The sequence below is a fragment of the Drosophila teissieri genome, chromosome 2L (genome assembly GCF_016746235.2).
Source record: "Drosophila teissieri strain GT53w chromosome 2L, Prin_Dtei_1.1, whole genome shotgun sequence".
NCBI classification, from domain to species: domain Eukaryota; kingdom Metazoa; phylum Arthropoda; class Insecta; order Diptera; family Drosophilidae; genus Drosophila; species Drosophila teissieri.
The window spans coordinates 9,141,814-9,163,461 of NC_053029.1; the positions used below are offsets into that span (position 1 = coordinate 9,141,814).

General features: G+C 44.8%; 1 protein-coding gene across 6 annotated transcripts; it reads left to right on the forward strand.

Annotated features, from left to right (window-relative positions):
- Nucleotides 1-516: 516 nt before the first annotated feature.
- Nucleotides 517-20,981, forward strand: LOC122625995 (serine/threonine-protein phosphatase 6 regulatory ankyrin repeat subunit A). Of its 6 annotated transcripts, none has more exons than XM_043806085.1 (17): nucleotides 517-1,484; nucleotides 2,856-2,957; nucleotides 6,773-6,874; nucleotides 8,233-8,349; nucleotides 9,891-9,983; nucleotides 10,900-11,113; nucleotides 11,280-11,575; nucleotides 11,630-11,932; nucleotides 11,992-13,419; nucleotides 13,481-14,017; nucleotides 14,092-14,298; nucleotides 14,384-15,077; nucleotides 17,370-17,599; nucleotides 18,484-18,612; nucleotides 19,162-19,270; nucleotides 19,699-19,916; nucleotides 20,081-20,981. In XM_043806085.1, exons 1-17 carry the CDS (start codon nucleotides 1,113-1,115, stop codon nucleotides 20,084-20,086), a joined length of 5,157 nt encoding a protein of 1,718 aa, XP_043662020.1. In that variant the 5' UTR covers nucleotides 517-1,112; the 3' UTR covers nucleotides 20,087-20,981. The 6 variants fall into 6 exon arrangements, with proteins under 6 accessions (XP_043662020.1, XP_043662024.1, XP_043662025.1 ...); XM_043806089.1 differs by lacking the exons at nucleotides 17,370-17,599; nucleotides 20,081-20,981 and adding exons at nucleotides 15,465-15,551; nucleotides 16,753-16,964 and having other exon boundaries at nucleotides 19,699-19,964; XM_043806090.1 differs by lacking the exon at nucleotides 20,081-20,981 and adding an exon at nucleotides 15,465-15,551 and having other exon boundaries at nucleotides 19,699-19,964.
- Nucleotides 20,982-21,648: the final 667 nt, after the last annotated feature.

Below are 21,648 nucleotides of genomic sequence, written 5' to 3' on the forward strand. Positions count from 1 at the left end.
TTTGTCTTTTCTTTGAATATTTATTTATTTATTTACATAGGTGATGCTTTTATTATTAATTAAAGCGTTTTAATTATGTTAAAAGGCTGTTTGAGAAACTTCTTATACAAAGTCATAACCAAGACCTGCCAAAAACCTATTAGCCATTCATTTTCCTGGCCATTTGGGATTTTCGCGACCAGTCAGCAAGGACAATTGGCCATTTGGATTTCCCAGCGGCACTTAACGACGGTGGAAATCCCAACGAAACTTAAGAGTGGTGGCCAGATTTTGGCGCCAAAAAAGGCGGCATTACCCGGATTCAACAATTGTAAACAAACGCTTGCGCGGATGCGACTTGGCTCTTCCTTCTGGTTTTTCGCAGGAGCGTCCCAAGACTCCTTCGAGTTTGGAGCTTCGTCGTGTTGCCAGAGCTACCAAACCGAGTGGAGGGCCGAGTTTTTCCGCTCGAGCGCCTTGGGAAAACTCGAGTTGTGTGAAAATGGGACTGGCAAATCAGAAACTCGCAGACGCTCGTGGCAAACGGTTGATTTTTTCTCGTGGCTCCGAAAACGCAAGGAAAAAAAATAGAAGGCAACTGGAAATCCAGAGTTGAAGTTGGGGACTCTTTTTTGGCCAAAAATAATAAAGGGGGCACCGCCGTTAACGCACACGCAACCGAAGCCATAAAGGGGCTAAACATATAAATTTGTGTAGTAAAAGTGAAGAAAGCGAAAGAATCAAAGTGGAATAATAGCGAGTGTTTTTCGGTTTGCTAGTGTGTCTCTCTGTGTGTGTGTGATTCCTAGTGTGTCTGTTGCTGTTGCTGTTGCCAATGAAAATGCAAATTGTTGGTAACAAATATTGGTAAAATGCGGAGGCCGTAGGAATTTGTGCAATGCGAGTGCGAAGTGAAGGAGCCCGAAACTATGCAGCTAAAAAGCAGCCATCATACCCCGCATCGAATCAATAATAATACAATAACCCAAACGTATTACACGGATAATGGCAGCATAAACCAGTTAACATCCGACAGTGTTTCCGCATAACCATCTCCCATCCCTTCGAGAAATCCCCATGATTGATCAGCGGAGGATTGTGGAGCAGTAACTAGCGATACCAGGGATACCAGGATGTCGCAGCCGCGCGGAGGGCGTGGCGGTGGGCGGGGCGGCGGAGGGGGCCGCCAAACCCCCTCCTCGCTGACCGGTCCGCCGGATGAGTCGGCCACGCCCAGCGAACGGGCTACGCCCGCCAGCAAAGCGGACTCCGATCCCAAGGACGACAGCTCGAGCAATGGCGACAAGAAGGACATGGATCTGTTTCCAGCCCCCAAGCCGCCGAGTGCCGGCGCCTCCATTCGGGACACGGCGAACAAGGTGCTCGGATTGGCCATGAAAAGCGAGTGGACGCCCATCGAGGCGGAGCTGAAGAAGCTGGAGAAGTATGTGGCCAATGTGGGCGAGGATGGCAATCACATACCGCTGGCCGGCGTTCACGACATGGTGAGTACTGTACAGTGAAGTGCCGCGACGCGGCTTTTCCGGCTCATTTTCCGGCCACGATTTGTAAAATCAATTGCGAGCCAGAGCGGGAATAGGAAGCGAAATAAATACAGGAACAGGTCCTGCACTGGGCGAAAAAGTTGAAAAATTAACTTATGTATAAAAGAAGCAATACATTCCTTAAAATCCTTATGAAATTTGCAATGAAAGATATATTTGTATATATATAGTAAACTGTAAGGATCAGTTGTTCTGCTAGCTCCAATTCATAGCTGAAATACTTGATGTTCGCTTAATATATCAATTAAAAAACTTTCAATAGTTCTGAAAAATAAGTTTGCTACTTTTCTATGCACATTCAGTTTCGTGAAATATTTCCCTGAGTGCATGCGATGTGGAAACGTCGCCCTTATCAACGTCGGCGGCATTTTCCCATTTCTGGTTGTTTACCAGCCAAAATAACGACACAGGAACTGGAGGCCAGAAAACAGAGCATACCTAGTACATATTAGCCAGAAAACAGAGGCCAGCCAGCAAGCAAAAAGCCCGAAAAACAGAGAACAGCGAACAGCGAATGTTATTTGATAGCGCGGCCCAAATGTTTTCGCTGCCAAGGCGATGGCTTTGGTGGCTTTCGGTTTTGGAACTCCAAGTTCCCTGGAGCGTCCTGCCACAAGTTGCGCTGACTACCCCCTCGGGGTGCCCCTCCCCCCGCCGCACCCGTCCGACCGATAAACTCATAAAACATCGAAGAATTGAAGCGCTTCGATTTCAATTTACCATAAACGCTATGAAACGGAGAAGTCGTTGACATAAAATTAACGTTGCACCGCTAATGAAATGCGGGGAGGTGTGCGGCGAAAGGGTTGAAACTTCCTGGCCGTGTTTTTCTATTTCTTCTAGTTTTTTGTTTCTTTTTCTCTTTTTGTGGGTGGTACTATATATTCGAAGCAGTAGTGCAGGCTGTCTGCCAGACTAGACTTACGACGAGACGATATTTGCATAAATATAGCTGGGAGTTGAGCTATTTTTGCCTTGATTATTTCCGCTACTCCGGGATTGGGGACCTTATTCGGTTCTTGACTTGATGGACTTGCTCTTGATTTCGTTTTAATTACGAGTAAACGAGCTTATAATATCGAAAGCAGCTTGTTAGCCGCAGGATTCTATCGCAATTCTGTTGCATTTAAATGGCCAAGTTGCTTGTCAATGGGGTCAGGAGTTGGAAGGACAATGCTTCTTAAAGTTCTTCCATTGGTACATTTACTTAAATTACATTATTTTGGTGCTAGGTTTTTGCGTATAAAATGTTTATTAATATTGTATTATTTTTAGCCTAAACTAAAGTAATTCATTAATTTAAAATTACAGAATACCGGCATGACGCCGCTGATGTACGCAACCAAGGACAATAAGACGGCCATAATGGATCGCATGATTGAGCTGGGCGCCGATGTGGGAGCCCGCAATAATGTGAGTCTTGAGTCTGGGAATTGGGCAGGAATAATTTAAAGCACCTTAGCCAACTCCCCACGGTGTTGTTAGCCAAATATAGAAGCGGCCCAGCTGTTTAAGCCAACTGCGGCAGCAAAAGCCGCTAAAAATGTGTCAAATCAATAAAAACCGCATAATTAAATCTCGAGCGAGGGCGTCGGTGGGCACCCACTACTATAAGTATACTACGCACGATTCTCACACACCGCCCACCCCCGTCAATACTTCAATTCGGCAATACCTCCCTGCCTCAATGGGTCAACTTAGCCGGACTTGGCCAATGGCCGACGCACGGGTAGTTCACTTCATTTGACTCCTCCAGTTGAGTCAAGTTTTCCAGCACGAATGGGAATTTCCTCAGCGAAAGAAAAATACCAACACATTGCTTTTGTTTTGATTTTATAACTGCTGCTTACGTTCGAAAACTAACACTTTATGGTGGGCTAACAAAAATTATAAGCTCTCAATTATAAAACACTATAGTTGAAATTTTTAATTGGTCACCAATCATTTTTACTGGCTTTTATTTAACTTTTGTTTTTACTAACAAACAAAATGATAAGCTCTTCATTATAAAACACTAAAATTGAAATTTATAATTGGGCACCAATCATTTTTATTGGCTTCAAGTTTTAATTTAGCTTTTGTTTTTAAGGAAACAAAGGGAGTTGTCCCAAAAAGTAGAGATGTAAGGTCATCGCTGATGACTCTCCTGATTTCCTTAGTAATTTACCATCGTGATTATGGCCAATTCTTGTTTTGGTGCCAGCCAGTGAAGTGAGCAAAGTTGGCATCGGCCATTAGGCCAAGTTGCTAACAATTGGTCGAATTCGCCGAGCAACTTGCTTTGCATGCCGCAATTACTTAGCACATTTCAGTTGAAGTCGCTTTTTTGGCTGCCCATTCACATGTCCTTACGTATACGCAACGTACTTTATTTCGGGGCTAGCGGCGATAAAAATCCTTGACCTAATTACAAAATAATTGTTGCCAAACCAGTGCAGACATGGCGAATTGAATTACCAAAACAAACACAGAAAGTTCAATTTTCCCACACCTCTTGAAAATGTTCCCTTACAAGTGGAAGACTGTTTGCTTGGGTTAAAGTTTGTGTAGGGAAATGTTAAAGGTAAATTTGCACATGAAAGTAATAAAACATGAAGTAGCTGCGAGTTACAAGCCAAGCATGAAAATAAAAAACACTCGATAAGCATTTATTTGAGTAAAGGAATTGTATATTTGTTTCAACAGCACATTCAGTAATAAATGTGTTATTATATTCAAATGATACTTGGTGATTTCCATTTGGTATATTTGGAGATAAACACTTTAAAGTATAAATATATATATATTTTAAAACCCCATAAACATAAGTGATTTAGCTTTAATTTAATCAGAGATACTTCTTTTTTTCCGCACATTTAATTATGATAATTATTCATTTTAAAATGGTTCCATTTGGATGATTCTTACGGCAGATTCGGCTAATTAAATATGATATCATTTGCGTGAGTTTACATAAAGCGCACCTTTTTGAAAACCAAACCATTACCTCATCTGTATAATTACTCTTGTGTTTTATAAAACAAATGTCACTTCGTGACCAAATCGGATAATTTCACGTACACCGCCCCAATGAATTAAAAACAGGGCTCGTGGCCGAGAGAGAAATGTTTATTGCATTTACAATTTGCAACTTATCTAACTGTCAGGTCCAGTCCAAAGTAATACCCATGCAACACGACAGGGACTGGGACCTTTATGACCATCATAGAGGATACCAGTATGATGTAACGCCGTGGTAATTAACATTTTTAACTTTTCAACTCCAAGGTGGCAGACTACTTCGTTTTTATTTTGGCACTCGACTTGGAGGCGTGCTGGCGAACACCTCTTTGCAACTTAAAAGCCAATTAATCAAGCACATGACTCCGATGTACGCCCAGTTGGCCAAAAACTCCATTTGACCTTTCGAATGTGGCCCAAACCGGAGACCTCGACGTCGGCCGCGACTTCCGCTACATTTTTATGGCCAGCGGCGTCATTAATATGCAATTTTAATTAAATTCAAGTGGCATTCTTCACGCAGTGCCCACTCCATATGTGGCGCGATGACAGCGTGAACTAAAATGTGGCATAAAAACGCCAATTCATTTGTCAAGTTGCCTCGGTGCGTGAGTGAAGTAATCTGCCCCATCCACGCAAAAGCTAAAATTAATTTACTTCATTAGAATCCAGTGCAGAAAAGGTGGGATTAAGCCAAAATGAGCACCGTAATGAGGACTTGCAATTACTCCAAAGAAGGTGTGTGACATTGCCAGAAAATGACTTCATGGCTTCCACGAGGCACACTCCTCGAATATCCTCCTCGAAGTATCTCTGGGCCGTAAAACACATCCACGAAACTGGGTCGACTTCGTGCACCTCCCACCCCTTTTCCTTTTGCCACCTGGCAGCGCAAAAATGTGCTGGAAAATTTGCGCTTCCGTTTTGGTTTTGTTTCCGGTTTTTCCTTTCGCCCAGCCAAGCAAACACAAGCCACAAACACAAACCATAGCACACGAGACTCGAAAACGAACTCGAACCGGGCTCAAAAGTATGCAAAACAGCGCGTGAAATATTATCTGTCTACCTTGGACCCCAATACAACCCCAGTTCCAGTGGCCAAAAGTTTACTTTGCCTCCTCTTTCGGGCCAACGTCTTGGCTGGGCTTTCTGGACATGTGTCAAAGCCGTCGACTCGAGCGCCGACTTGCGTTGTATGCAAATCAGCAGGAGTTGCGGCCAGAAATAGTCGCAAATAAACCGCAGGGAACTCGAATTTCACACGCCACGAAGCGCACACACACTTGCCAAGTGGGAAAGTCCCAAGTGAGAAATTCAAAAGGGTTTGAACTACTTACCCAGCTGGATTCTAAGAATTTTGAAAACTCATAAGTAGCAGTTAGCTTTGTTTATTAGTCAGTAGGTAAAAATAATGATTAGTATTTAAATGAAATAAGTCAGGGTATTCTTTTAATTTTTTAATGTATGTATATACACTTTTATTATATTTATTATTATTTTATTCCAACTGCTTTTAATTAGCTAGAAATGCATATTCTTAAATGCTAAACTTTATAGACCCTTTCTGCACCTAACAACCTGATGACAGGGCAAAAAGCACCCGTACATATATGGGAAACCAGTTCACTTCCGGTCGGGCTAAGAACAGTTGGGAGTGGGGGGGGGAGTGGTTAGTGGGGAGGCTTAGTTATAAATTAGAGCCATGGCCCAGGTCCGAGCATACGGGGCGTATGTGTAGCACGTTGCGTTATGGCTTATTATATAAGGCAATAAATATGGATGGCCTCATGCCCCGATTCACATGTGACTCACTTCGCCATTGGATGGCGCTAAACTCAGCACTCCATGTCAGACGTTATCTTAGAGCACTTTTCGTTACGTTTCGGTGATTTGCTCAGGGTCATATTTTCCAAGCCGCATTGTTTTATATTTCTTCGTTTTGGGGTTCAACCGAGTGCCATTGATGCAGTTTTTGCATGTGAAGTTGCGGCTGGGCTGTGGCCATTAAGAAAACCGTGAGTGTAAGTGAAAGTCCGTTCGCATGCAAGATTGTGGCTTAAGTAATCATCAACCACTCCCTTTTGCCCCCCATAGCCACATGCAAAACCCTCTGACTTTGACCCATTGAACTGACCCAGCTCTTTTGGTGTGTGGGCGTCAGTTTCCTGCCAATGAATTGCAATTGATTTACCTCTACCTCTTCTCTTTTCTTCTTTTTTCTCTTTCAGGATAATTATAATGTGCTACACATTGCCGCAATGTATTCGCGTGAGGATGTCGTCAAATTGTTGCTAACAAAACGCGGCGTGGATCCCTTCTCCACCGGTGGCGTGAGTATTCCAATAGCTCTATATACTATATGCCCCCAAGAAAGTATTTGCCCCAATAGTTGAGGTAGCGACACGTCAGGCGACACACTCAATACTCGAGTTCCTCGTTCCTACTTTCGAGTCAATGAAATCGCTGCATACCTTGGGGCTGCTGTCAGCCCGATTCGCAGGCAATTTGCGGCTATTAGACGCATACTTCAGTTGGCTTCGAAAGAAATTAACGTAGCCAAAGGTCAGAGCCATGCGAAGATGCAACTTGGCAACTTGGAGGCTCGCATGTTGCATGTTACTTTGGCGGCACCAGCAATTAACTGGCGACAAGGTTAAGATGGTAATGTCTAGGCCCCACTGAAGAGCACTTCAAGACCCAACAAACAAATTTAAACCTATGTCTTACTTAAAACTTTAGCCAACGAATTATACAGAAAGTAAATCAAATTGGTAATTTTAGTAAAATCTTAAATGTTCAAACTTTTGTTTAAATACTGCAACTTCAGACTGATTAAAGTGCAAAGTGTCTATTGTCCAAAATCATAAAGCGTTAACCAACAAAATAAAAAATGCAACAAATACAATGCATTTTGGCTCATATTACAAACCGTTTTAAGCTAAAATATGATGATCACATCGTCGAGCTTTTTGGCAATTATTTCTCCAAGTTTACTTCCCGTGTCGGCATTAATTTGCTTTTCCGTATTTTTTCTTGGCCGCATTGAGGGCTCGAGACTTTGTGATTTGGGGGGCGTGGGCCTTGCCGAAATTACTGATGGTTATCAGAAGAGAGCTCCGAGCACGCGTGCGAGCGAGAGGGATGGCGCTGCGGAAGCGAGACAGACAGATGCAAACTTTTGTTTTAGCAACAGCCAAGTTTGAAGTGTTCCGTTGGCGTGTGTGCGTGGCAAAAGGACTCCACATCCACTTCCACATCCACAACCGACACCTGCCCCATGTTGGCTACACCTGCTGCTCGACCACCCGTCCCCCACCACCCCACTTATACACACCTCTCTCGCTCACTCCCGCTGCGGCAGTCGGTGGGAGTTCTTTATTACGTTTTTTTTTTGGGCTGTCAATCTGTGATATGAGCGGGAGAGGCCAAAAAAGAAAAATGACACGAAATGTGCTTATAAACGCAAAAACGAGCCACTTGCCTATTCAGTCGCAAATGGGATTTTGAAGCGAATGGGAACCAGTTTGCCAGTTTTTTAGGTGCGAACATTAACCACATTGCAGTGCGAATAGCAGTGCACATAGCTGCATATTAATTCTGGCTAGCGAAAAGTGTGACCCTAACAATAAGTGCGTTTGCAGTGTGCACCCAATTTAATCAAAGAGTTAATTGAATTTTCCCATTTCAGTCGCGCTCCCAAACTGCGGTCCATTTGGTGTCCAGTCGACAAACTGGAACTGCAACCAATATCCTGCGCGCTCTGCTCGCAGCTGCTGGCAAGGATATCCGCTTGAAAGCGGACGGCGTAAGTGTTACCATGTGTGCTTGTGAGTGTGCCAGTGTGTGGCTGTGTGTGTGAGTGACGGAGCGCCACAAGTGTTGGCCGCCCAATTGATGCCGCTTTATCTCAGCTAGTTATGATAGCCTACCCCCTCCGAAAATGTAAGCCGATGTGAAGTCAAGTACTCTCGACAGCGGTGCCAGGCGGTGCCGACGTAAACAAAGACTTAATAAAAATCACCAAAAAATATATATACACTTGTACATTACAATAATGGCAACAACAAAATCGAGAGGAGTTAGTAACATAAAGCAAACAAAATTTGTGGAAAAATCGATATGCAAAACGGCTCGCGGTAAATGCATTTCGACTGGCTGTAAATCAGCAAAGGCACAAAAAGTTAATGCGGCTATTACACAGCAAGAAATTTCATAGGTCATGTCCCAGACATATTGTGCTATCTTGCTTTTTTTCCTAAATTTCTCAGGGGATTATCTATATTTATAAAATACATAGATTTTAAGCACAGCTCTATGTTTCCTTTTAAAGTATCTGCAACATCTGAAACTATCTTTTTTTCCTACACTGTATCAATAAGTAGCTCTCACCACAGTGGGTAGGCTCCTTTGAGCTTTGAATTACCATCAAAGCAGTCGTCTCCGTCTGATAAACTTGCAGGGGCTAACCGAGCTCCAGATCCGCCTTTCGAGCCCCCTGGGAAATCTCCACAGAAATGCGGAACTATTTGTCGCATCACGTGTCCGGGTGAAGAAAATGCACAGGCGATATTTCCATTACGCACGCGAAGGGAGCGCATAAATTTCCAACGAATTGCTATCAAACGATTGGGAGGAATTGGGGGTGTATGTATGGGGGCTGATTGAGGGAATCCCGGTGCCACCGATTGATTGTCTAGACAAAATGGTAACCCACCTCGATTGGTGCCTCGATTTGTGCCTGCGGCAAATGGCAAACAGCAACTTGATTTAAATCAATTAGAGAGAGGTGGAATGGCACTGTCAGGCGAAATTAGGCGGATAAAGTATTTAGCTTTCGATGCCATTCAGTTCAGTTCAACTCGATTCGATTCGTTTCGATTCGCTTTTCTTTTTCTACACGCATTTCCGGGTTGCATATACATACGAACATACATATGTATATGTATCTGTGGATAGTACGATACTGTAGGCTTACCCCGCGAGGGCGCTCAACTCGTTGCCAACAACAAACAAATAACAAACCGAGGAAAACTCTACCGAAAAAAAGGGGGTCAAGTCGCTGTACAACTTGATTTACTCGCCTTTCCTGCCAGATAGGGATAATGGCTCCCCGTCACGCCCCCTCTTATGACCCTCCCTAAAATGGGTAGTTGGTTGCAAGTTGGAGCGCCAAAGTTGCGAACTTGGCTAAAAATAGCGAAACATGTTGCCGTTAACACTTGAGGCTCGAATTGGCTAATTGGATATTTATGATTATATGTTCGCCAGTGTGAGAATGGATGTGTGTTCTTGGCTGTCCTTATCTTAATTATATTTTATACTATATATAACCTATCTTGCACGTAGCGTGGCAAAATACCATTGCTCCTGGCCGTGGAGTCGGGCAACCAGTCGATGTGCAGGGAGCTCCTGGCTGCCCAAACCGCAGAGCAACTCAAGGTAAGTAATCTGTGAACTTATTTATAACTTTAAAATATAAATAAGATAAGATAAATAAGATATATCCAACTTAATGAAGTTACAGTGAATGCAGTGCGTCATCTAGTAAATCAACAAAATGCCTTGGCTGTCAGAACATGTCAAAATTAGGAACCATAAAAAGCATAAAATGTAAATTTCGTTTACCATCTACGCACTTAACTGACTTGCTAGCGAGTTGGGGCCACGAAATTGTTGATTTTATAATCCCCACGATAGTGTCAATCAAAGTGTCCATCTCAGCTGTCGGAAAATGTCCACAAGGTTCTTTGAGCCTTGAACTGTCCCATAACTGAGCGTGTAAATAAATCAAAAATGCAAATTTACCCAGCTCACCTGTGCGTACAGGTGCACAGCAAGTGCAACAGTGCGCGACATTGGCAAAGTTTGCGCGATTTTCAATCAGAAGTTGAAGTGCAACACACCAAGTGCAGTGCGTGTTGATTAAATTAACCAAAGGGCGGCTTCGGCTCGCTTTGGGCCAAGGGTTCAAGCCCAAGTTAAAGTTAAAGTTGCGCCTGACTTTGGCCGCTGCCTGAGCACGCAATCAGCCGGCAAAACAGCCGTAAACTGGGTCAAAACTGTGGCGAAAACGCAGCTAAGATGGGAAGGGAATCTGATTTGCATAGTCCAAAATAAAATGTCGAAAGTGAAATGCAGCATGAAACACTTAGGAAAAACATAAGGAAAATAATTAAATATATTTTGAAACGTAGCAGGTCGAAAGCTTTTGCAAAGATACACATTTAGTAAAGGATTATTATCATAGGGATTTCTTACTGTTAATTCATGCATAAAATTAATGAATGACTTTTGAATACTATTAAAACCTTTTTGTGAAGTGCACCTTTTCAAGTTACATTTTTGGTGTTCACAGGCAACGACGGCCAATGGAGACACGGCCTTGCATTTGGCTGCCAGACGGCGGGACGTGGACATGGTCCGCATCCTGGTCGACTACGGAACGAATGTGGACACGCAGAATGGGGAGGGCCAGACGCCGCTCCATATCGCGGCGGCCGAAGGCGATGAGGCACTACTCAAGTACTTCTATGGCGTGCGCGCCTCAGCGTCCATTGCGGACAATCAAGGTGAGTCTGTGGGAATGTGGAGCAAGGAAAAGCATGTTACAAATCGGGTTTGACCTTGGTATTACTAAATATGAATCATGGGAATTTCTTGATAGGGGAATTATAAATTTGTGGCGCCCCCGGGTGGACGGAGCTATGATATTACACTTTCTAATCTGCTCCACAGATCGCACTCCGATGCACTTGGCCGCCGAGAATGGGCACGCGCACGTCATCGAGATACTGGCCGACAAGTTCAAGGCGAGCATCTTCGAGCGCACCAAGGATGGCAGCACGCTGATGCACATTGCGTCACTCAACGGTCATGCTGAGTGCGCCACGATGCTCTTCAAGAAGGGCGTCTACCTCCACATGCCCAACAAGGATGGAGCCCGGAGTATTCACACCGCCGCCGCCTATGGCCACACGGGCATCATCAACACGCTGCTGCAGAAGGGCGAAAAAGTGGACGTGACCACCAATGTAACTGGCATAATCTACTTAAGTGGAATCGTATTAATTGCTCTTTCTTTGAAGGATAACTACACCGCACTGCACATAGCCGTGGAGTCGGCCAAGCCCGCCGTCGTGGAAACCCTGCTGGGATTCGGTGCAGATGTCCATGTCCGTGGAGGAAAGCTGCGTGAGACTCCGCTGCACATTGCGGCGCGAGTGAAGGATGGTGATAGGTGTGCCCTCATGCTGCTGAAGTCGGGAGCCAGTCCGAATCTGACCACGGACGACTGTCTGACCCCCGTCCACGTGGCGGCCCGTCATGGCAATCTGGCCACGTTGATGCAACTCCTCGAGGACGAAGGCGATCCGCTGTACAAATCAAATGTGAGTGGCTTATTATATTTAAATGATAAAACCCTTGAGTTTGTACATCAATTTTATAGACTGGAGAGACACCGCTGCACATGGCCTGTCGAGCCTGCCATCCGGACATTGTGCGCCATCTGATCGAGACGGTGAAGGAGAAACACGGTCCGGATAAGGCCACCACCTATATAAACTCGGTCAACGAGGACGGCGCCACGGCGTTGCATTACACCTGCCAAATCACCAAGGAGGAGGTCAAGATTCCCGAATCCGACAAGCAGATCGTTCGCATGCTCCTCGAAAACGGTGCGGATGTTACGTTACAAACGAAAACTGCCCTGGAGACCGCCTTCCACTACTGCGCCGTCGCTGGCAACAACGATGTGCTGATGGAGATGATCTCCCACATGAATCCCACGGACATCCAGAAGGCCATGAACCGGCAATCGTCGGTGGGCTGGACTCCGCTGCTGATCGCCTGCCATCGAGGGCACATGGAGCTGGTCAATAATCTTCTGGCGAATCACGCTCGAGTGGATGTCTTCGATACGGAGGGACGGTCTGCCTTGCATTTGGCTGCGGAGCGAGGATACTTGCATGTGTGTGATGCCCTGCTGACCAATAAGGCTTTCATTAACTCGAAGTCGCGCGTGGGACGCACTGCACTCCATTTGGCAGCCATGAATGGGTTTACGCACCTGGTGAAGTTCCTGATCAAGGATCACAATGCGGTTATCGATATTCTAACGTTGAGAAAGCAAACGCCGCTCCATTTGGCGGCAGCCAGCGGGCAGATGGAGGTCTGCCAGCTGCTCCTCGAGCTGGGCGCCAATATCGATGCGACGGACGATCTGGGCCAGAAGCCCATCCATGTCGCCGCCCAGAACAACTACTCTGAAGTGGCCAAACTCTTCCTGCAGCAGCATCCCTCCCTGGTGAATGCCACCAGCAAGGATGGCAACACCTGTGCCCACATCGCCGCCATGCAGGGATCCGTCAAGGTGATCGAGGAGCTGATGAAGTTCGATCGATCCGGTGTGATTTCGGCGCGGAATAAACTCACAGATGCCACGCCCCTTCAGCTGGCCGCAGAGGGCGGACATGCGGATGTGGTGAAGGCTCTGGTGCGAGCAGGTGCCTCCTGCACTGAGGAGAACAAGGCGGGCTTCACCGCCGTCCATTTGGCGGCACAGAATGGCCATGGTCAGGTCTTGGATGTGCTGAAGAGCACCAACTCCCTGAGGATCAATAGCAAAAAGTTGGGTCTGACGCCGCTCCATGTGGCCGCCTACTATGGACAGGCGGATACCGTGCGGGAATTGCTGACCAGTGTGCCCGCCACCGTCAAGTCGGAGACTCCAACGGGACAAAGCTTGTTCGGGGATCTGGGCACGGAGTCGGGCATGACGCCACTGCACTTGGCGGCCTTTTCCGGCAACGAGAACGTGGTGCGACTGCTCCTCAACTCCGCGGGTGTTCAAGTGGATGCGGCGACCATCGAGAACGTAAGAATAACTGAATCTCTTTTCTATTCAGAGCGCATTAACAGAATAAATGATTTTATAGGGCTATAATCCACTCCATTTGGCTTGCTTCGGTGGTCACATGTCAGTGGTCGGTTTGCTCCTGAGTCGGTCGGCGGAACTCCTCCAATCGCAGGATCGTAACGGCAGGACGGGCCTGCATATCGCCGCCATGCATGGCCACATCCAGATGGTGGAGATTCTGCTCGGCCAGGGCGCGGAGATCAACGCAACCGATCGGAACGGTTGGACGCCACTGCATTGTGCTGCCAAAGCTGGCCACTTGGAGGTGGTGAAGTTGCTGTGCGAGGCGGGTGCCTCACCGAAATCGGAGACCAACTACGGTTGCGCCGCCATTTGGTTCGCCGCCTCCGAGGGACACAACGAGGTCCTGCGCTATCTGATGAACAAGGAGCACGACACCTACGGCCTGATGGAGGACAAGCGATTCGTCTACAACCTGATGGTGGTGTCCAAGAACCACAACAACAAGCCCATCCAGGAGTTTGTGCTCGTATCACCAGCGCCCGTGGATACGGCTGCCAAGCTGTCCAACATCTACATAGTACTCTCCACGAAGGTGATATAGCTAGAGGATCTCACTTATTTCTCAATGCAAATGCTAAAACATTTTAAATTTATATATCACCTTAGGAAAAAGAGCGCGCCAAGGATCTGGTAGCTGCTGGCAAACAGTGCGAGGCCATGGCCACGGAGCTCTTGGCCCTGGCAGCTGGCTCAGATTCCGCCGGAAAGATCCTGCAAGCCACCGATAAGCGGAACGTGGAGTTTCTCGACGTCCTCATCGAAAACGAGCAGAAGGAAGTGATTGCCCACACGGTGGTGCAGCGCTACTTGCAAGTGTGTGCTATTAATAACTAACCTATATACCATTATGTATGAGTTTGATGCGATATCTAATATGGAACTTTCTTCCTACTTGTAGGAACTCTGGCACGGCTCCCTGACGTGGGCTTCCTGGAAGATCCTTCTGCTGCTCGTCGCCTTCATAGTGTGCCCACCAGTGTGGATTGGATTCACCTTCCCGATGGGCCACAAGTTCAACAAGGTGCCCATCATCAAGTTCATGTCGTACCTAACCTCTCACATTTACCTCATGATCCACCTGAGCATCGTGGGCATAACGCCCATTTATCCGGTGCTCCGATTGAGTCTGGTGCCCTACTGGTACGAGGTGGGTCTTTTGATCTGGCTGAGTGGACTGCTCCTCTTCGAGCTGACGAATCCGTCGGACAAGTCGGGACTGGGATCGATAAAGGTGCTGGTGCTGCTGCTCGGCATGGCCGGTGTGGGTGTCCATGTGTCGGCATTTCTCTTCGTCTCCAAGGAGTACTGGCCAACTTTGGTATATTGCCGCAATCAGTGCTTCGCGTTGGCCTTCCTGTTGGCCTGTGTGCAGATTCTGGACTTCTTGTCCTTCCACCACCTCTTCGGACCCTGGGCCATCATCATTGGGGATCTGCTGAAGGATCTGGCCCGGTTTTTGGCCGTCCTGGCCATCTTTGTGTTTGGCTTTTCCATGCACATTGTGGCCCTCAATCAGAGTTTTGCCAACTTTTCGCCGGAGGATCTGCGCAGCTTCGAGAAGAAGAATCGAAATAGAGGCTATTTCAGTGACGGTAAGTCGAAACGTTTGCTTTGCTTACTCCAGTCTACGTTTTGGATTTTCGTTTCCGACTTTTTGTTTTCATTTTGGAATGTTTTTGCAAACTTCCTCTTTTGAACGTTCAATGTGTCTTGATAAGTATCTGTGTCTGCCTTGAATGAAAAGCCATCTAATCAATGTGTGCTCGATGTTTCACATAAGTAAAATAAAGCAAAAAAGAACCAACTACAACCACATAATACAACAATTGCATGCTCAACAAGTACAAACCACCCGAACCTCCAACCTTGATGTCGTAATCCCCGTCCATCCCCCCAAAAGACCTCCACTAATAATGTTCTCCCCTCTGATCTTAACCCCCCCAACTGAATATCTTAACTGAATTATCCGAATGGAACAGATGACATGCCCACCCCTCGCCCTCCGCCGGTGGAGAATTATGTCGATAGTCGCTTCAGCGAATTCCGACGCAAGCACAAGGACGACCGTAAGTCTCCTACCACCCACAACTACCACCCCTTTACTTCCCCCGCATTTGCATGGCCCCCTCCCTTTTCGGGGGCTGCCCGGCCCCCCCTAAACTTAACCCACCAATGACGGAATCCAAGCCGTTGCGCTGCCGATGTTGCCTTCGATGTTGTGCGTAAAGTGTTAATGTCGTTTGTTTTCCAGTTCCCTGGAGGAACATCCACAAGTCCGCACTCGCTGCTCGAAATCCCCTCGCCTTGCTCGTTTCAGTTACTTTCGTTTTGAGGCATGTTCGCGGGAAAAGTCCTTTTCCGCATCCTCGATGTTGTGGATCTGTGTTTAAATAGGTATCCATGCGCCAAGCTTTATTATTTAGTTTCTAGTATCGTTTATACTCCTTATTTGGTGTCTATTTTTATTTAAATACATTTTATTTTGAGCAATTTTCAACAAGGATATTTAAGTGACATGAGAATAGAATTATATTATTTTGAACCAGAATTTTAAAATTTTATTTATTTCTATTTAATCCAATTAGGATCCTAATTTTAAAATTACCTAGATATTATTTTCCTAACTTTCTTTGTTATTAGTTTATTAGTTTTATGTTTATCGATGTGTAACCAAAGCGATACCCATTAGAACTCTGTACAAACTCAAAATTCCAGTACTGCATGTTGATGTTTTAACCCAGTCAATCCAATCCAAACCAAAATCAAACAATCAATCAGCAATATCGATATTACCAATGCCCGCCTGCCTGGGGCTTTCAGCTTGCGCCGCTTGCCCACCACCAAATTCTGCACAATCGAAACAATCGAGACCGATCGAATCGAATCGATAACGAAAAACGATAACGATACTGATACCGATACCGATACCGATTAACGATTCCTGTTTTCGTGAGTCATTCGAACCGCTGACCTGCGAACTGCGAGAAGCTGCTTTTGACGTGTTTAACCACTCACCCGCACTCTCCAAAAATCCTAATAAAAACCCACCATAAATATACTCGTTTATGTCAACTTCAAAATAACCAAACAAAAGCCAAAAGCCAAGTTATAAACTCGCACACACGCCTGTGCCAAGCCGACAATATATATCTACATATATCCGTATATACATATACGCTAGCTGCAGCAATTCGCAAACCGCGCTAAACGAATGCTATAGTTGAGATATTGTGATTGTGAGTAACGTTCCGTTCGGACCCATGTTAGGACCCATGACGCCCTTTCTGGCTTTCGAGCGACTCTTCTTCGCGGTCTTCGGACAGACGACCACCCTGGACATCAATCCCATGCGACACTTGCGTCCCGAGTGGACCGAGGTGCTCTTCAAATTTGTCTTTGGCATCTACTTGTTGGTGTCTGTGGTTGTACTCATTAACCTGCTAATTGCCATGATGTCGGATACTTATCAGCGCATTCAGGTTTGTATTGCCAAGGCCACTAATCAGTATTTTCTCTCTGCTTTCCCTCTTCCTCCCCCCTTTCTTTTTTTATATTTTCATTTTTCGGAATGCTATTTGTTTGTGCTTTGATTGTAACAACCCCAAAACTGACCGCTCCAAATTGAACCACAATTGGGCATAAACCAAAACTCGGGGTTGGTCGATCGGACAAATCAACGTAACAAAAAAAAAAAAACAATGAAAACTATCATACCATAATCGAATCAACCAACCCAAACTGGGCGTCCGTTATCTTTTTATTTTTCAAAACAATTTCCACGCCGGCCAATATATGCGTGCTGTCCGGGGGTGTCTATTTGTATCTGTATCTGTAACTCGAAATGTATCTGTATCTGGAAACGTATCTATGGGGCTCCGACACAGTGCGCATGCATCCGATTAACTCGTTCGAGTTGTTGTTCTTCGCCGTGTTCGGACAAACGACGACCGAGCAAACGCAAGTTGACAAAATCAAAAATGTAGCCACGCCCACTCAACCGTATTGGGTTGAGTACCTGTTCAAAATTGTCTTTGGCATTTACATGTTGGTGTCGGTGGTTGTGCTCATTAACCTGCTGATTGCTATGATGTCAGACACCTATCAACGCATCCAGGTAGTATTGCTAAGGCGCTTCTTTTACCTAACTCGACTCTATTTATTAACCCTTACTTTAACCATAAGTTAAGTATATTATATATTGCATTGTTTATTAATCCGTTTCTCTTTCAGCATATAAGAACATTTATATACATATCTTATTTTAATTCTATCACAATATTTCTGAGACATTTAAAAGTGCTAGTTAAGAAGTGAAGAACTAAGTGAGCTGTTGTACTAAGAAAATAGTTAATACTAACCGCAAAAATCTCTAGAGAACTCGGCATGCTCTGTAAATCCATCAACTGCCCAGACTTGCATCTTCCAGGTTTTTTCAGGAATATAATTTTAGCAATCTGAGGGATACAATTTTGCAAAAGTGTATCTCAAAGATGGATGCCGCCTTCTAGTGTAGTACAGTGCCAGACTGTTAGCTTTAGTGGATTAGCGCCTTCAAGTGTGTCCTGCTTTTGTGACCAGTGTTGAGCAAGGCCGTGCCAAAAAGTGTTGGTTAACGCATGCTTCAAACCTTATTTATAGAACTCGTTGCTGCATGTCTATGTGCCTGTGTTTGTCATTGTCTAGGACTTAAGTCTGAAGAGATACACCAATTTGGTGGCTAGGTTTTGTATGGTAATTTGTGGAACCCTCAAGCGAATGCCATCCAAAACAGGCCTCTGAATTTGTGTATTTCTATTATTAACAACCTGATTTTTGCAGCTCTTAAGTTACGTATTAAACAAAGTAAAAACCTGTAAAATCCGAGGCTTCAGTTCACGAAACTCATCCCGTTTATTCCTTTGTTCTTGTTCTCCCCAATATCATGTCTCATCCATCCAACATCGCGCACTCCGCTAACCAATAATAAACTGAACCAAAAAAAAACCTATGAAATACTAGGCCCAATCCGACATCGAGTGGAAATTCGGCTTGTCCAAGCTTATACGCAATATGCATCGCACCACAACAGCGCCATCGCCGCTTAATTTAGTTACCACCTGGTTTATGTGGATCGTCGAGAAGGTCAAGGTAAAATCTCAGGTGACGAAGGTCGCCTCTCAGCCGCTGTCGCTGTGTATCTCTATCTCTCTCTCTATCCGTATACTGTATCTTGTATCCTGTATCTTATACCTGTTTCCATATCTGTTGACTACTATATGACTATATATGTGCAACTACCAGAACCGATCCTGAACGGGTGTAGTTTGCTGACCTTTTCCCCAACCCATTTAAAGCAATTTGGCAACAACAGCAATGAGTTTCAACACCGTGAATGCTTTAAGTGTGTTGCCCACATATGAAAATCACCATTTGCACCTCGCACTTTCTCCGTATCTTCAAAATAGGTGATCGAAAGTAAATGTATGTAAATATTTCGATCCCCTACTGTATGGCACTTAAGGTCCAGCACCTGGCACCTGATTGCTTTCGATGTGATTAACAATTGCTGACTGCGTTTATGTTGTGTCTCTTGTCTTGTATGTGATCTATGTCCCGTGTCTAATGCGCCTTGATCTAACCCACAAACCTGCAAATCTGCAATCCTGCAAACCCCAATTCAAAACACACGCGCCTCAGACACGCATGAAGAAAAAGAAGCGTCCAAGTCTGGTACAGATGATGGGAATACGTCAGGCCAGTCCGCGAACCAAAGCCGGCGCCAAGTGGCTGTCGAAGATCAAGAAAGGTGAGACATGTATGTATCGCTGCTGGGCTACTCCGACCAGGACACGTCCAGATCCTGGTAACACAACCCGTCCATCCGAGGGGTTTTGTAGCTAACAGCGTGGCAGCCCAACTCTTTCTACTATCAGCTCTTCTGACTGTCTTGCTTTCCTTCCTCAACTCGTTTTGCTCTGAGACAATTGGCTCGCTCTAGCTCGAAATTCTTTCCTCAACTTTCCTCGCCTTTCCAATGCACGGAGGTAGAAACGCCATAGGTCTATCTATAGATCACAATCAGGAACTACCCATTATTATAGTTTTCACTTTGATAAACCAAAATTATATCATACTGAATTCGATGCAGAAGTCATGATTTATGGCGTTTCTACCTCAGTGTCACTTGCTGTCTAATGGAATCCAAAAGCTAATGATCTTACCCAAAATTCCCAGACTCGGTGGCCCTGTCGCAGGTCCATCTGTCGCCCCTGGGATCACAGGCCAGCTTCTCGCAGGCCAATCAGAATCGCATCGAGAACGTGGCCGACTGGGAGGCGATTGCCAAAAAGTACCGGGCACTGGTGGGCGACGAGGAGGGCGGATCGCTCAAGGACTCGGACGCGGAGAGTGGATCGCAGGAGGGCAGCGGAGCACCTCAGCCACCGGCACAGGTGGGCAGACGAGCCATCAAGGCCACGCTGGCAAACACTACAGAATAGACACACAGAAACGACACAGAAAACCCAGAAAAAACAGAAAAAACAGAAAACCCAGAAATACCAGAAAACCCAGAAAAACAGCTTCGGATGGTTTATTAACTACGTTTTGATTGCAGGTCTAAGCTTCATCTATCTCTTCAAACTATCCTTCCTGACTATCCCTATCTCTTCTCGACTATCCAAGCGCCTCTCCTTCTGTAACTCTAAGATCTAACCCTAAGAAACTCTATCCCTAAGCTGCACCTTGGGTATGGTTTTCTCACACTCTGGTTAACTTAAGAGCACTTTCTTTTTGGTTTAGCTGGAGTTTGGGAAAACCAAGCCGAAATCCCTAAGTTAAGCCTTCACTTTCTAAACTAATTTTAGCTAGAATATTGAAATTGTTTTGTGTAACCTTTGATGCGTCAGCTGGTTGTTTATTTTGATATGATTTTCTGTCGGAGATTTCTACGATAAGCGAAACAACAACAAAAAAACAGTTTTCCATGTTCGAGATTTTTGAAGTAAGTAAGTTAATTCGTCCTTTTTGGAGCCACTTTGCCTTACAATTTTTGAAACCAACTCCTAGCATTTTGTATTAAGCTAATGATTGCGATCAATCAATTGACCATATCGTTAATAATGATTGTCTTAGATGTTAAGTAAATCTATCTCTAGCTTCTTTCGAAGCTAAAGGCAACCGGTTTTATATAAATATCGCATAATCTCATTGTTTTCCGGTAATTGTCAGGTAGCTACATCCACTCTACTTGCTAAGCTTTGATTCATTTTGATAACAAATGAGCGCCTAAAAATTGTTAATTGTACTTGAATGTAAATAAATAAGTCATATTTTAAATGATTGCATTATTGCTTTCGCTTTTACTCATTGCATACTTTTCGGCGGCGTTGGCATGTAGCGCCATCTGTCGGGTTAATAAATATATGTTTTTCATAATTGCTTAATTTAATTCTTTTTGAAAATTCGTTTAAATTAATTTTTTTTTATTTAATGTTATTTAAGACGGAGTTTTAAAGAAAATTATGTTTTTAAGTGTGTTTGTTATATCATCTCGTAAATTACGCGCGTGCTGCCAGATGGCCAAAATAAGTTCTAGCATATTTCCCTTTCACTTGTGCGACATCTGTGTGGGAATTTTGAAACATGCGAAGGGATATTTTTGGCTTCCACATAATTTCGCTAGGTGGCGCGTACTAGTGTTTAAAAGTTGATGTAAACGCATAAATCAATGAAAAAAATTTAATAAAAGTATGAAATAATAATATGATGGTTTTAGAGTTAACGCATTAAAATGTTATACATAGTATGTTTAATTATATTTCTTCAAACTGTTTTTACTAAATCATTTAAATAAAAACTGTTATGATTATATCGTGAAATGTTGTTTCTAATTATTAACTTGGGCTAAATGCTCTCCCTTAAACCATGTAATTATGGCCGTAAAGCTAAGAACGGGCAATAAAGCCCGCTTTATTCGCCTGCTGAATTGACAGATTACCCAGAGACACAGAGGCGTCATTAGCCGAGGGGGGCAGCAGAAAGGCGGCAGAAACCGCATCGGAAATTGACCAAGGTGTTGAACTTCGGAATTGCATTTTAATTTGGCTTCAAGCTGCAGTTTGTTGTTTTCGCCTCGATTGCAGGTGTCACAGTCGGTTTAAATGTGTTGAAAACCTCAAGTGG